The 16,851-nt window shown below is 49.6% G+C and overlaps 1 protein-coding gene across 3 annotated transcripts in view; it reads right to left on the reverse strand.

Moving 5' to 3' along the window:
- Positions 1 to 16,851, reverse strand: part of LOC120541159 (butyrophilin subfamily 3 member A2-like) — a 34,466-nt gene extending 17,615 nt beyond the window's left edge. For 2 of the 3 annotated variants that reach the window (XM_039772528.1, XM_039772527.1), the window contains exons 1-6: positions 16,552 to 16,851; positions 15,034 to 15,141; positions 8,719 to 9,072; positions 5,651 to 5,929; positions 2,211 to 2,327; positions 1,781 to 2,123 (exon numbers count right to left, since the gene is read on the reverse strand). In XM_039772528.1, coding sequence (XP_039628462.1) covers positions 1,781 to 2,123; positions 2,211 to 2,327; positions 5,651 to 5,929; positions 8,719 to 9,072; positions 15,034 to 15,141; positions 16,552 to 16,558 — 1,208 coding nt within the window. In that variant the 5' untranslated portion in view covers positions 16,559 to 16,851. The remainder of the gene's footprint in view (positions 1 to 1,780; positions 2,124 to 2,210; positions 2,328 to 5,650; positions 5,930 to 8,718; positions 9,073 to 15,033; positions 15,142 to 16,551) is intronic. The other variant, XM_039772529.1, reaches the window with a different exon arrangement.

The raw sequence follows: 16,851 nt of genomic DNA on the forward strand, positions 1-16,851 counted from the left end.
ATTCATTTAAAAAGAACAAATTGGTATTAGTGGGCCCCTTTCAGAAAAATGTTAGGGGGGGGTGCAATTAAAACTGTTATGAAAACTTGGCTCGCAAATACGTAAAGGGTGAGAAACGCTTCACCAGGGACAATTCAGGACCACCAATGCACCAAACCTGCATGTCTTTGGACTGTAGGAGGAAACCCAGGCAGACACGGGGAGAACATGCAAAGTCCACACAGGGAGGACCTGGGAAGCGAACCCTTTAAGGGTCTCCTTACTTTGAGGCAGCAGCGCCACCCACTGTGCCAACGTACCAGCGTTCTCAGGGAACACTCCCTAAATCCATTCTCCTAGCTTTTCGTGTGTTTGGTCCTCATCTCAGGACTCCTCATAAGGCCTGCTTTGTCTGCCGTGGTCTCCCAACTCGTTCCTCCAGCAGTTCACTGAAGTGTATGCTAGGAAAACTGTAATAAGAGGAATGCAAGGAGGAAAAAATAATCTGTGGTAACAAATTAATACAGAACAGGATTCTGTACCGCTGAAATGGTTAGGGGTTGTAATTTGTTTAAACAGAATTTTTGGCTTGACACCTACGGGACTCCATACAATCAAACTGAAGTAGCAGTGAAATAAGACTACAAGATTTAAAGTAATCAGACAATACCCAAATATCATAGAAGCTAAACTTGATCCTGAACCAAAACAGTAATTAATAATAAATAGTAAAAAGAAAAATCTGCCTTAATATGTAGGATACGTGTCTGTGTGTGCATCTGGTTGCTATGTCTGTCACTCCACCATCATAAATATCATCACTGCTTCTACAAAGCTCATATGTTAACATTATTCAAAGTTATTGTCTGTTAACCCTTCATTGTTATCACTCTTTAAATTCATATTGTTCTTATCAGTATGCTGCTGCTGGAGAATGGGAATTTCCTCTTGGGATTAATAAAGTATCTATCTGGAATGGCATAACACAAGAGACCTATGTGTTACAGTATTTGTCATTCCAACAGATGGCGCATCACAAACCTTAGTAATGATTTTTTTTTCCTCTAATGAATTTTTTTAAATAAAGTTTCTTACCTTACCCTTTACAAGCCAGGGCTTTACAGTTATGCTCTCCCTTGGCATCCATTTTGGATATATTTTGGGCTATTTCTGTTTATATATAACATATATTACAATTTTATTTTTTTTTGTTCTCCATTTTCCTGTCCTAGATGGGTTTCAGGCCCGCTAGTGGAGTTTTGGTGAAGTCTGCTCTTTGCTGGCCAGGCCTGTTTAGGGGTGTTTTTTGAGGCCTCCAGCAGGGTACTTCATGTTGAGGTCACAGGTCAGCCTTCGAAGTCTGGTGGTCTAAGGAAGCTCCTTCAGGCTGAAAGACAGCAGAAGGAAGTTGCCTATTTTGGAGTTTGTTGAAGAATCAAAGGAGGCCATGGAAAGCTGGCATTGGGCAAGGAGAAATTCAGCTCTGGGGGTGCGTAACGCGGTCCCAGACGGGTGGGAGTGTTTAGCCCCTTCATAAGCTACACAGCAGTGGAAAAGATGACACTCGTCAAATTCTCGGAACATTCTGGGAGCGGCCATTGAGTTCAATGTGATGGGAGGTGTGATGTCAGCCCCTCAGTCACCCGGTGCTGCTTAATACAGCAGAGCCCAGTAGGATGAGCCCCTCCACGGCAGACTCCGATTCTAGAGTAGAGTAGAAGGGGTCTCTGTACCCCATAAGCACTTTAAATGATCTCTTCGGCCCACACCTGCCTGCATGCAGCACCTTTGAGCGGCCTACCTGTACACGAACACAAAAACGCTCTTCTCCGTCTTGGCTTCTTCATTCCATCTGTTCAAGCACTCCTGCATGTCCTCGAAGCCATTGTTGTCTGTCAATTTTAAAAACTTTTCCTTCTTCAGGGTTATGAACTCCGTCAGTTTGATCTCGAGGGGCTTTCCGTTTACGGCGCCCTCCATGTCCGCCTTGGCCACATTCTGAAAGTCGCCCTTGTTCTTAAATGCCCACACGCAGGAGTTCATCAGGGAGGGAATCCCATTGAATTCCAGGCCGAGCAGTTTGATCGTCACGGGCGATGAAAACTTGGTGATTCTACGGCGAAGCCTCCACGAGTGGACACAAACTATAAAAAGAGAAACCAAGTTACACTGCAGCAGCATTTCAATAGGGCGCCGGACCACCAACTACATCACAAAGTGTTTATACTCACCCGAGTGGGGCAGGTGGTCTCTGTAATAGACGGCGAGAGTCGCACACAGCGTGACAGCCATCAGTACACAGAAGACCCCGAGCAGCGCGAAATATGTTGGTGATGCTGCACCTGCACCTGCAACCACAGCAAAGTCAGCTTCACTGGGACCACCAGAGGCAGCCCACCGCCTTCAATACTTGTCATTTCTTATTTAATGCATAGATTGGGAACAATCGCACGGAGCCCCGAAGGAATCCGGCAAAAAAAAATCTGTAAATTTTTTTGATCCCCCAACGGCTCTTATCGGATTTCCGTAGCTTTCCGTTTTTCCTGGCGTGCAGCTTAGCGAACCTGAAGAGTTTTTAACCCGCGGTTCACCGCTCTTATCGACTGGCATTTTCAACTTCCCTTTACTTCTACTAACGGACTCAGGAATAACACGTTCTTGGAGAAAATTCCATAAATCCATTCCCATAATAAAAATTCTCCTGTGTTGACAGCTCGGCTCAGGACTCCTCAAAAGAACTGTCTTCCAACGACTTCCTCTGCTGGTTCAACGATTTTAAACGCACACCTCACATTTTACTGAAGCGTATGCCAGGAAATCCGTAATAAAAAGTGGAGTGCAAGGGATAAATAATAATAATAATAATCTGTTCAAACAAATTAATAGGGAACAGGGTTCTGTACGACTGAAATAAGAGTCCAGATTTGGGGGGAGTAATTTGTTTGAACAGATACAAGGCTCCATACAATGAAACAGGAGTTTCAGTGAAATAAGACTACAAGATTTAAGGAAATCAGGGAATACTCAAATATCACAGGAGCCTCGCTAAACTTGACCACTTGCAGTAAAAAAAAAAAAAAAAAAAAAGTATTTAAAGGATAAGTGTCTGTGTGTATGTCCAGTTGCTATGTCTACGGCATTCCAACAGATGGCGCATCACAAACCTTAGTAATTAATTTTATTATTTCAATGGTTTAAGTTGTGTCATCAGTTGGATTGACAAACGCAGTGCATTTTATTACAATATGTATTACAAGGTATGTCCCAAGAGGTGGTGAACTGCAAATGTTAACACGGAGGTCCGCGTCGGTTACTTAGACTTGAGTCCATGTAGACGGGCAGCACAGAGAGTTTTACAGAAACACAGGCAGGAGTTTAGCACACTAATTTAGAAGAACTCCATTCTAAAGAAGCTTTGTGATAAAATATATTAACTATAGAAATGTGAGGGACAGTGGCGCAGTGGGTAGCGTTGCTGCCTCACATAGGAGTCCCGTCTGGGTTCACTTCCCGGGTCCTCCCTGCGTGGAGTTTGCATGTTTTCCCCGTGTCTGCAGGTTTCCTCCCAAGGGTCAAGGGCATTGGCGATCCTAAATTGTCCCTAGTGTGTGTGTGTGTGTGTGTGCGCCCTGCGGTGGGCTGGCACCCTGTCCGCCTTGCGCCCTGTGTTGGCTGGGATTGGCTCCAGCAGACCCCTGTGACCCTGTAGTTAGGATATAGCGGGGTGGATGATGAATGTAAGGGATTATTATTTTTCCCATTGAGTTCTGGGATGCGTGTCACCATATAATGAAGAAAGGAGTGGTCAGTTTATCCCCAAGTGGCCCAAGACTGTCGCCTGCCCCGACTCCTAGGACTGCTCTAAGAGGGTTGGCGATGGTCGTACTTTCTACACTAAGATTAATTAAACAAGCTTCCCCCAAAAGTGCTTTCACTTTGGACAGTCCCAAAACAGATGCCCGAGCCCCCCGGCGTTGTCCACAATTAGGGTCTTTCGACGCTGGCCCCGTGTTCTGAGTGACTGAATGGGCGGAGCGCCGAGCACAGCAAACCGTGAGGACTTCTTCCGAGATCTCCCTTTCCTGACGCAACCAGGCAAGGGCGTATTCAGCACCGAGTTCTTCTTTCCATCATCTCATCATCTTATGAAGACTCGCAAGCAGACCACCTTCCGCTGCTGCCATCAAACAGTTCATTTATAAGAATATTCTGGAACAGGGAAGAAATATTGTAGGAAGAAAGTCCTTCATTTTCCAAACCCGCTTCATCCCGAGCCTAACGCAGCAACAACTGCTAACTCGCTGAACAAAAACGGCCAAAACACATCAGTCCTTTTGATAAAACCCAAGTACCAGTTTGCAGAACTTATCCAGTTTTTTTGTTGGCAAAATTATAAATCCGTCATTCGCAAGCAACAAGCCCAGGGGGGCTAAAAAGTCTCCTGAATGAGAATCAACATCTGGTGAAGAGAAAGTTAAAGCGGATAAAAGGAATGAAGCTGACAGAATTAAACTACAAAGCGAAGCCCATGAAGGAGGGCAAGCGTGGAGTGGGCATCACAACTGGACTCGAGGCGCCCAGAGCTCCGGTGCTACAAGGCGATGTGGGCAAAACTGACGTCCTGAACAAATTGAATTTTCCTCTTTCAGCCGCCGCCACTGCCACCTTCTTCCAGTGACCAGCATCAAGAACCACAGCACTGGCAGCTGGAACGGCCAGTGAGGAGTCCACCTCTGGTTATCAGTCTCAACTGGCCATAACGGAGGGAGGGAGTGACACACGAGGAAGAGCCACAGCGCCACACGGAGGGCTGTGCTCACCGACCGTTGTGTCCTCTGTCACCAAGGCTCTGGGAAGTGGCACTGCCTGTACATCTAATGACTTGAGACCCCCAGAGACTGCTCCTCGACTAGGAAGAGACCAGCTAGACCCCTCACAGTCCGCCTGTCAAACAGAAGATTGCATTGGACAAGCGATAGAAAAGGGGCGGGCGCTAAATGTGAGAAGGCGGAGTTTCACAAGAGAACAATAAACCGTTTCGCTTGTGCGATTTTTATTTTATTCTTTTACATTTTCAATTCCAGGTTCATCTGCTTTAACTTTAAGGTCTAGCTGTAAGGCTTTTTTTTAAATTTTACAGCCCAAAATCATCAAATCCAAGTTGTAAATTCAAAAATGTAAAAAAAAAAAATTAAAAATAAAAAAAAAAAAACAAGTCAAAAGCCTCACAACTCACACAATTGGGGTAAAAGAAAGAAAAAAGGAAACCAAACAGCCAAAGGGGAGCCAAACGACAGGAGCCCAAAAGCGGGGCAAGCCAATGCCTGAGCAGAAAGCCGAGCTGAGCCCACCCGAAGCCCCCCTGCCAATCTCAGAGCGCCTACCGATAATCAATAAGTGGATTCTAAAGTCTTGAGACACAAGGGGCTCGAATTTGGTTTCATTTTGTCCCAAACCAGTCCTGATTATGTAATCTCATTTCATCCCAATCCCAATTTGTTTCCCGTTTCTATAGCAGTATCTTGGGTTTCTGCCTCTGCCCTCACCATTTCCCACAATTCCCTGCGTTGACCTCAGGTTTGGGAAGGTCCCCCTGACCATTCCCGGGGTATCTGAACCTCGTTTCTCTGTTAAGGTGGCGCTGACTGCACGGTGGTTTGGTGGTACCTACCTGGGGTCTCTCGCCCAAAGCAGTGCGTCTTGGTCTCGTCGAGGTCTCGGTTGAAGATGGAGCAGCACATGTCCTCCTTTTTGAAATCTCCTCGTAGGGTGCTATGAATGTCATACACCCCCATAGGACTCAGATGGGCCTGAGTGCTGGAGGCTGAGGTGTAGTCTTGTCCGCTTGTATGGGTCCAGGACAGCGAGGCCAGTGGAAACCCACCTGAAGAATTGCAGGTCAGAGAGTCCAGAAGCTCGTCGTAGGTCAGCTCAGGGTCCGTGTAAGGAGCTGCGGAGACAGAAGATGATTTGACTTGGAGGAGAACTGAGTGAAGGGTTGGTCACCTTAGTGGTGGAGGACCACCCGGGGAGGTCTTAGGCTCTGCTCAGCATTACAACAAAGGCTGATTAAACTGCTTTAGGACAATCAAAGTTTAAAATAATGGAAGACAGGAAGGCCATTCAGGGTGACAACGTGGGAATTTCAAGGAGTCTTGGGCTCACATTAACTCACCTGTTTCTGGGAAGACACACCTGAGTGTCTTCACTCCTGGTGATCCAAAAGTGTTGTAATAGTTGACTTTTTTAAAAATCCTAGCCTTTATTTTCTTTGGGTCTTATGGCAATTAATACCATCTTCATATATCAGCACGTCACCTATGGCAGTAGATTCATACTCGGTGCCATGCATCGTGGACTATCTGACAGACAGACCTCAGTATGTGCGTCTCGGGAACTGCAGGTCTGACATTGTGGTCAGCAGCACAGGAGCGCCGCAGGGGACTGGACTTTCATACATACATCGGACTTCCAATACAACTCGGAGTCCTGCCACGTGTAAAAGTTCACTGACGACACTGCTATGGTGGGCTGCATCAGGAGTGGGCAGGAGGAGGAGGAGTATAGGAACCTAATCAAGGACTCTGTTAAATGGTGCGACTCAAACCACCTACACCTGAACATCAGCAAGACCAAGGAGCTGGTGGTGGATTTTTGGAGGCCCAGGCCCCTCATGGACCCCGTGATCATCAGAGGTGACTGTGCAGAGGGTGCAGACCTATAAATATCTGGGAGTGCAGCTGGATGATAAATTGGACTGGACTGCCAATACTGATGATCTGTGTAAGAGAGGACAGAGCCGACTATACTTCATTAGAAGGCTGGCGTCCTTCAACATCTGGAATAAGATGCTGCAGATGTTCTATCAGACGGTTGTGGTGAGCGCCCTCTTCTACGCGGTGGTGTGCTGGGGAGGCAACATAAAGAAGAGGGACGCCTCACGCCTGGACAAAATGGTGAGGAAGGCAGGCTGTAATGTAGGCACAGAGCTGGACAGTCTGACATCCGTGGCAAAGCGACGGGCACTGAGCAGACAGAGGAGCAGCTTCAGCCACAGACTGCTGTCACCGTCCTGCTCCACTGACAGACTGAGGAGACCCCACACTATGTGACTTGGGGGGGTAAACGTTAACATTATAGAAAGTAATTGTCTGTTATACCTGCATTGTCATCACTCTGATATTTAATATTGTTCTTTATCAGTATGTTGCTGCTGGAGTATGGGAATTACCCCTTGGGATTAATAAAGTATCTATCTATCTATCTTTATTATAATTATATTGTGCCTTTCATCTACCTAAGAGAACGGAGGACCAAAAACCCCTGGCATACGTTAAAGGGGCCAGCAGAAAATCTTTCTCAGCCAAGGATTTCTTCATGGAAACAGCAAATAAGGTGCAAATACCAAAGAGAGGCGCAGAAGGCTGTGCCTTCAAAGAGAAACTGGCGCCCTGAGTTGATCTTTGACAGGCCCAGGATTTGTTTGCTTCTTCTCCTCATCGAGCTGCCCGACTCCCCGCACTTCGTTTTTCTTCAGTTTGCTATACGGATGAGCCGTGCCAGTCTCCTGTGTCGATACAAAGTGCGTGGATTTAGAGGACAACACCTTTCCTTGCGACCCAAGACGACGCCATCAGCTTATTTCAGTTTATCGTCCACTCGGTGCTGCGCTTTGTGCATTTGCTCTTCTTCTTACACTTTTTCTGCCCTCCTCCCTCATCTTCATACTCTCTCCGTCTCCCCTGCTTTAATTTAAGTTTTTCTCACTTCCCTTCTTTTCCAATTGCGGTCGTCCAGGAATCCCAACGTGATTCACACCACAGACTCTAAAAACCATGCGTCGCAGTGTGGAGTCTGGCTCGGCGTACAGCAGACTGCAATCGGCTCTTCCTCATCCTTCAGGGACATTGCTCGCGCTTCTCATTTGGACCCCGGCCTTGCCAGTCACCACGTAAATATTGAAAGGAAAACATTCGGTATCGCTTGATCTGGTGTGGCAGCCCAGTGGGAAAGGTGGGAATCCAAACCAGAATGAATCTCCCCAACCACCCCAAAAAGCACCCGGCTGGCAGGGCCAGGGCGACACCAGGATGGAGGAGACGCCTTTCTTCTTAACATGCGTGGAGCCATGCAGCACAGGGAAGGTGGCGACTGAATTACATCCTTATAAGCTACAGACAGACAGGACCCTGGAGTTGGGGCGTCTTGTAAATAATTAATAACTCTTTACATTTATATAGTGCCTTTCTCATCAGTCTGTAGGGAGAGGGGAGCCACTTAAACCAACACTAAAGTGGATGATGTGACGGCAGCCATTTTTGTGCCAGGACTCTCACCACACATGAGCCACATTAATTGGTGGTTAACCAATTAGAGGCAAGGGGATGACTGGGGGGCAGAATGACCAGGCTGTGGTGGGCAGTTTAGCCTGGACACTGGGAGGCACTCTACTCTTTACAAAGGATGCTCTGTGGTGACCTTTAATGACCACAGAGAGTTGGGCCACTGGGATCCCCATTCAGACCACAGGGTGAGCGCCCCCTGCTGGCCTCACCTACACCACTTTCAGCACCAACCCAACCCAAGTCCTGGCAGGGTTTCAATGTGCTTAGCTGCAGGTGGGTGCTGGTGGGATGGCTGCTGCAGGCATTAATGTGCAGATCATAGAAAATACATAAAAGATACGCCAGATCAAAACTCAACACGACCAACACGCAGCTCCATGAGGGCACGGCTCACCCAAAACGACGAGCTCCTTGCGGTGCTCTTCAGGGCCACTCGGGTAAACAACAAAGCAGGAATATGCGCCCGCGTCAGCCACGCGCACGTTGGAGATCAGCAATGAAGCGTTGCCATTGGAGAAATCCTCTGGGAATAAACTCGTTCTGCCCCGATAGTCGGCGTCCTGATCGTGGAGGTCATCTCGCCCGCTGTGGTAGCTGTGCACTCTTTTGTACAATGACCTCTCAATTCTGTCCCAGTGAATCTGAAGATCTGCCCGAGTCCTGCCGCGGTCAAACGTACAGTCGAGTCGCACGTCCTTCCCCAACAAACCTGAGACCCTGTGAGGGTCAATCTGGAGTGGGTCACGTCCTGTGAGAAAAGGCACAAAAGAGAATGAAAGTGAAGTAACGGTATAGTAGTTAGTACAGTAGTAATATCAGACAGACTGTCACATGGATGACTGATGGCCTTAAACCCCGCCCCAAATTATGAATTATGAAATAATCAGTCAGTCAGTCATTGTCCCACCTGCTATATCCGAACACAGGGTCCTAGGGGGTCTGCTGGAGCCAATCCCAGCCAGCGCAGGGCACTAGGCAGGAGCAAACCCCGGGCAGGGCGCCATCCCACAGTAGGGCACACACACCCACTAGGAACAATTTAGGATCGGCAGTGCACCTAACCCTCCTTGAACCGTCACCTTATCGTGGTGGAGGGGTTTGCGTGTCCCAATGATCCTAGGAGCTCTGTTGTCCGGGGCTTTATGCCCCTGGTAGGGCCACCCAAGGCAAACTGGTCCTAGGTGAGGGATGAGACAAAGAGCGGTTCAACAAACCTCCAATGAAGAATAAAAACTGTGGACGACGTTTTCCCTTGCCCGGACGCGGGTCACCGGGGCCCCCCTCTGGAGTCAGGCCTGGAGGTGGGGCTTGAAGGCGAGCGCCTGGTGGCCGGGCCTGCACCCATGGGGCTTGGCCGGGCACAGCCCGAAGAGGTAACATGGGTCCTCCTCCCCATGGGCTCACCACCTATGGGAGGGGCCAAGGAGGTTGGGTGCAGTGTGAGTTGGGTGGTGGCCGGAGGCGGGGACCTTGGCGGTCTGATCCTTGGCTACAGAAACTGGCTCTTGGGACGTGGAATGTCACCTCTCTGAAGGGGAAGGAGCCTGAGCTAGTGCGCGAGGTCGAGAGGTTCCAGCTAGATATAGTCGGACTCACCTCGGACGCACAGCTTGGACTCTGGAACCAATCTCCTTGAGAGGGGCTGGACTCTCTACCACTCTGGAGTTGCCCCGGTGAGAGGCTGAGCAGGTGTGGGCATACTTATTGCCCCCCGACTCGGAGCCTGTGCATTGGGGTTTACCCCGGTGGACGAGAGGGTGGCCTCCCTCCGCCTTCGGGTCCTGACTGTTGTTTGTGCGTATGCGATGATCAGCAGTTTGGAGTATCCACCCTTTTTGGAGTCTCTGGAGGGGGTGCTAGAGGGCATACCTTCTGGGGATTCCCTCGTTTTGCTGGGAGACTTCAATGCTCACGTGGGCAATGACAGTGAGACCTGGAAGGGCGTGATTGGGAGGAATGGCCCCGATCTGAACCCGGCGGTGTTTTGTTATTGGACTTCTGTGCTCGTCACGGATTGTCCATAACAAACACCATGTTCAAGCATAAGGGTGTTCATATGTGCACTTGGCACCAGGACACCCTAGGCCTCAGGTCGATGATCGACTTTGTGGTTGTGTCGTCGGACTTGCGGCCATATGTCTTGGACACTCGGGTGAAGAGAGGGGCGGAGCTGTCAACTGATCACCACCTGGTGGTGAGTTGGCTTCAAGATGCCGGTCAGACCTGGTAGGCCCAAACGTGTTGTGAGGGTCTGCTGGGAACGGCTGGCAGAGTCCCCTGTCAGAAGTAGCTTCAACTCCCACCTCCGGCAGAACTTCAACCACGTCCCGAGGGAGGTGGGGACATTGAGTCCGAATGGGCCATGTTCCGTGCCTCTATTGTTGAGGCGGCTGACCAGAGCTGTGGCCGTAAGGTGGTCGGTGCCTGTCGCGGTGCAATCCCCAAACCCGTTGGTGGACACGGCGTGAGGGATGCCGTCAAGCTGAAGAAGGAGTCCTATAGGACCTTTTGTCCTGTGGGTCTCTGGAGGCAGCTGATAGGTACCGCAGGCCAAGCGAATGCGGCGTGGTTGCTGAGGCAAAACTCGGGCATGGGAGGAGTTTGGAGAGGCCATGGAGAACGACTTTCGGACGGCTTCGAGGAGATTCTGGTCCACCGTCTGGCGTCTCAGGAGGGGGAAGCAGTGCAGTGTCAACACCGTATATAGTGGGGATGGTGCGCTGCTGACCTCGACTCGGCCTCAGCCTCAGCCTCCGTCGGATAGTCGAACCTCGGATTCAGGAGGAACAGTGTGGTTTTCGTCCTGGTCATGGAACAGTGGACCAGCTCTACACCCTTAGCAGAGTCCTGGAGGGTGCATGGGAGTTTGCCCGACTGGTCTACATGTGTTTTGTGGACTTGGAAAAGGCGTTCGACCGTGTCCCTTAGGGAGTCCTGTGGGGGGTGCTCCGGGAGTATGGGGTACCGGACCCCCTGATAAGAGCTGTTCGGTCCCTGTACAACCGGTGTCAGAGCTTGGTACGCATTGCCAGCAGTAAGTCGAGCCCGTTTCCAGTGAGAGTTGGACTCCGCCAGGGCTGCCCTTTGTCACCGATTCTGTTCATAACTTTTATGGACAGAATTTCTAGGCACAGCCAGGGTGTTGAAGGGGTCCGGTTTGGTGGACTCAGGATTGGGCCACTGCTTTTTGCAGATGATGTTGTCCTGTTTGCTTCATCAGGCCGTGATCTTCAGCTCTCTCTGGATCGGTTCGCAGCTGAGTGTGAAGCGGCTGGGATGAGAATCAGCACCTCCAAATCGAGACCATGGTCCTCAGCCGGAAAAGGGTGGAGTGCCCTCTCAGGGTTGGGGGAGAGATCCTGCCCCAAGTGGAGGAGTTCAAGTATCTCGGGGTCTTGTTCACGAGTGAGGGAAGAATGGAGCGTGAGATCGACAGGCGGATCGGTGCGGTATCTGCAGTGATGCGGGCTCTGCATCGGTCTGTCATGGTGAAAAAGGAGCTGAGCCGTAAGGCAAAGCTCTCAATTTACCAGTCGATCTACGTTCCTACCCTCACCTATGGTCATGAGCTATGGGTAGTGACCGAAAGAACGAGATCGCAAATACAAGCGGCTGAAATGAGTTTCCTCCGCAGGGTGTCTGGGCTTTCCCTTAAAGATCGGGTGGGAAGCTCAGTCATCCGGGAGGAGCTCAGAGTAGAGCCGCTGCTCCTCCGCATCGAGAGGAGTCAGATGAGGTGGCTCGGGCATCTGATCAGGATGCCTCCTGGATGCCTCCCTGGTGAGGTGGTGTTCTGAGCACGTCCAACCGGGAGGAGGCTCCAGGGAAGACCAAGGACACGCTGGAGGGGTTATGTCTCCCGGCTGGCCTGGGAACGCCTTGGGATTCTCCCGGAAGAGCTGGAAGAAGTGGCCGGGGAGAGGGAAGTCTGGGCATCTCTGCTCAAGCTGCTGCCCCCGCGACCCGACCTCGGATAAGCAGAAGAGGATGGATGGATGGGTGGATGGATGGACAGTGCACCTAACCTGCATGTCTTTGGACTGTGGGAGGAAACCCACGCAGACATGGGGAGAACATGCAAACTTCACACAGGGAGGACCCCGGAAGCAAACTCGGGTCTCCTTACTGCAAGGCAGCAGCGCTACCCACTGCACCACCGTGCTGCCCTAACTTATGAAATGTGAATGATTAAAAATTTACTCCAACCCCACGTTATAAAATTATGAAATTTATACCCTCACCCCCAAATTATGAATTATGACACTTATGCCCCCCACCCCGACACATAACATCATTTTAAAAACCGCAGATTCAAAACTAATAATAGGAGCCTCTTTTAAAATATACACTTCCCTTGCTTGTAATCCACAGCCAAACAAATGCGCACCTTTATATTCCTTATGACCTTTGTAGATTTTGATATAAACGATGGGCAGCATTCAAATTATTTTAATAAGTGCACAAAGGTGCACAGAAGATCTGGGATGGGACTGGGAAGACAGAAAAAACAAAACTCCAGATGGGCCGGACCGGACCCCAATTTAAAAGCACGACCTCACCGGAGCCGGCTACTCGAGTTCTCTGGATGTGCCAGTTTAACAGTTTCACAACTGGACGGACATGCGGAGGATGTGACACGAGTCACGTCAGAGCTTTTCATTTTGTTTGTGTGCTGGACGCTTCCATTCAAGCCTTTCTGATCAAACAAGTCAAGTCAAGTTGGGGACCCTGCACTGGTACAGCACGTTAACGCACCCGCTACACGACGAAACGACTCGGGATCCCGGTTGGCAACCCACCAGGCAGACATGCAGTCCAGTTCCACACTCCAGAAATGACCCTCTATCTGCCACAGCCAGGTGTTACGTGGGCGACCCCTTGGCCTGGTCCAGCCACTCGGGTCCCCAATAATGAGGATCTTCCGAGCCGATCACCCTCTGGGAAATGCGCCACATGGCTGTAGTGCGGTAAATGATGCTCCTTCACAATGCAGGTAATGTGCCTCATTCGGGACTCCATGAGCAACACAAAGTCAAACCAGTGGTACCCAAGGATTCTCCTTAGAGACACACATGAAGGAGTCCAGTCTTCGTCTCAGGTCACTGGATAGCGTCCATGTCTCACAAACATACAGCAAGACAGGAAGCACCAGGACTCTACAGACTTGGACCTTCGTCCTTCTGCAGGTATCGGGAGCGCCACACACCCCACTCCAGCGACCTCATGACCCCCCAAGCTCTCCCAATCCGTCTACGGACTTCATAGGAAGAGTCACAGGAGACATGAATGTCAGTACCGAGGTAAGTAAACCTCTCAATGACGAGGTCGACACTCTCTCCGCAGACAGACACACTGCTGATGGCCATGCCCAAGAGGTCATTAAAGACCTGGATGTTGGTTTTTATCACGACACTCGCAAGTCCAGACACTCAGACTCCTTGCTCAGTCTCTTAAGCGCCACGATCAGAGCCTCCATTGACTCTGCGAAGATCACAGCATCATCAAGATCCGTGAACCTTTCTTCACCAACAGATGCCCCACTGCCACTGGACCCCACGATCTTGCCCAACACCCAGTCCATACAAGCATTGAACAGAGTAGGAGCAGAACACACGCCTGACGAACCCCAGAATCAACTGGGAAAAACGCAGAGGTCACACCTCCACCCTGCACAGCACTCGCAGTACCAGTATAGAGACCGGCCATGATATCCAGCAACCTCGAGGGGATCACGCGAATCCTCAGGATGTCCCACAGGGCAGCTCGATCAACCGAGTCAAACGCTTTACAAAAATCGACAAAGGCTGCAAAGAAACTCTGCCGATATTTATGTTTGCGCTCCAAGAGAACACTCAGTGCCAGGATGCGGTCGATGGTAGACTTCTAATGTGTAAAACCAGACCGTTCCTGTCGCTGGTAGGTGAGCAAGTGATCACAGATCCTATTGAGGACGACCCTAGCAAAGACGTTACCCGCCACCGAGAGCAGTGTTATCCCCCAGTAGTTGCTGCAATCCAGGCCATCACCCTTCCCTTTCCAGATAGGGACGACAAGTCCCGTTTTCCAGTCAGTTGAGATGATGCCAGTCTCCCAAATGGAAGCTTGCCAGGAGGACTGCCTTACCACCAGCCTGGAGAAATTCACCCCGGATACCACAGATTCCTGCCACCTACCCTAACCCTCAGCTGGTTCACCACCTGTGCCATCTCAGTGAGACTGGGGGTTCACAGCCAATTGGAGGATCAGCCTCGTGGACCCTGAGATATCCAACGTCCTAGCCAGAGGATCAGATTTGAACAACTGCTCGGAGTAGCCAGCCCAGCGGGCCACAACTGCAGTGTCATCCGTAAGGACCGCTCCATCAGCCACCCTGACTGCGACTCTCCGAGGAACAGATTCAGATGTGCGTGATGCTTCGCTTCCTCCGAACAAACACACGAGATTAAAGATTTTCCTCAGCTACAAATGTCACGGGGTAAAGTCACAGAATAACAGAATGCGTCACTTCCGTGTCACTATTTAAAAGGAAATTCACGTACACTTGGCACCCAAATGATCAAGAGATGCACTTGGAAATGAGCCTTGGCAAAGCGAGAACATCTTGAGGGCACTGAAAGCCATCCATTCCTCCGGCATTTCGACCTTCTCAACGGAGCTTTACATCAAATGTATTATTACGACGACGTAACAGAAACGGACGCCGACTCACCAGCAGCAACACAGAAGAGCTGAAGCAGCAGGATTAGGGGCTCCATGTTGACCCCAAACTGTCCTCTCCCGTCCTCTTTGACTGCTTTCATCTTCCTGTGTGTCCCACCTTTAGACAAAGAAAAGAATACATTTAGTAAGAGCGTCCCATAAAACTCGTAAATACGGATTGGGGTTACAGAATCGCGCTCAAGATTATTTTGGGTATTAATAAGGGTACACATGAAAAATGAAAGTCTCTCAACTCTCAGAACATTGATGTACAATATTTTCAGATTTTCCCAGGGGGATTCCAAGATCTTCTCCTGCCTTCCTGCACTTTCAGCGGCGCCGACAGAGGACACCTTTGTTTGTTTACTGATGAAGAAGCTGATCGATGGCCTGCTGGACCTTCATCACCTCCTCAGCTCAATGTGTTTGAGCTCCTCTTTATTGGCTCCAACTGCAGCTCTCTCTCTCTCTCACAGGTCAGGGTGGCACATACCATCCTGTCCCCATTTGAATTGCCTGCCAGGAAAGAAAAGTTGGCATTTCCAGATCAACATTCAAACCTTGCTGGATTTGCACTTGCCAGTCCCCCACGATGCCTGATATGGCACTGAAGATGTCAACATCCGCATGGAATTAAGGGTTTGGCTCTTCAGGTGGACATCAAGGTGTATTTTTAAAGAGTCACGCGTAGCACGTGGGTTTCGTTGGATGAAAGAGGAGGCAGATTGTGAGTTCGAAGAAATTTCCACAGAGCAGGAGCAAACACTAAAATAGGAGTGGGAAGGAGCCACAAAGGAGTAAAGACGCAAAGTGGGAAGGAGCCACAAAGGAGTAAAGACGCAATTGTCTGCCTGCCACAAAGTCCGACTGGACACCTTGTGTTGGGCAACTCGGAGCCATTTGACACTGAAGGTTAACTCTGTCATCCGAAATGACGCCAGGTTACACTATTGGGCAGGATTAGATTTGCGCAGGGGTAGCTGGTAAGAAATTGGTTGAGATGCTCCCTCCCGATGCCCACGCTCTCCGATTCTCTCTCACTATCTTATTTGTATTTCTAATGAACCCGTCAGGACGCGCTGCAGCGCCAGTGGTGGAAAAGCGAGCTTTGAAAAATGGGCAGAACTGTTGTCCATTTTGAAAGGTGCGCGAACTTCGCTCACGACAGTTACAGTACAAATTGAAGGGGTATTAAAAAAATCGAGAAGACGAATTCCATTTCAGCTAAATTAATAATAATAGTAACAACAAAACCTGAAAAGGAACATGTCGATTTCACCCCACGGTGACCTCGCTGTGAACGTCTATGATCAAAAGGCCTCTTACCTGAACTGCGACACAGCAGAACAAACAACAAAGTAAAAGTGAAAGTAAAAGTGGTGCGAGCTGACGCTGTTATTTTTATATTTTCTTGTAAATTATATTAAAAAGAACAAAACACATGCAATAACACAACATTTTTCTCGCATAAACAATACAGCAGCGCATTGCGTTTCAAAAAATAGAGAGAATTTATAAACTTCCTTACCGCACATTCAATGAAGCGTATCAGTGCCCCCTAGAGGTATAGTGCGCTAAAGAGTCCCAATGCCGGTTAATGACTGGTGTTCTCGGTTCCTCGTTTCACTCCTCTGTTTCGTTCTCTTCACATGCAAAGATCCAACCAGTTTGAAACTCTTCTCCTGACCTGCAGGTCTCAGCTCCTCAACACTTGCAGTCTTTGGTCGCCCCTTGTCCCTTCATTTAGGCCCCGTGCTGACTTTGCCTGCTTGCTGAACGGCCCTCCTCTTGCCAGGACGGGACAACGATTCCCAGTTCCCGCGAGACG

The sequence above is a fragment of the Polypterus senegalus genome, chromosome 12, assembly GCF_016835505.1.
Source record: "Polypterus senegalus isolate Bchr_013 chromosome 12, ASM1683550v1, whole genome shotgun sequence".
Classification (NCBI taxonomy): Eukaryota; Metazoa; Chordata; class Cladistia; order Polypteriformes; family Polypteridae; genus Polypterus; species Polypterus senegalus.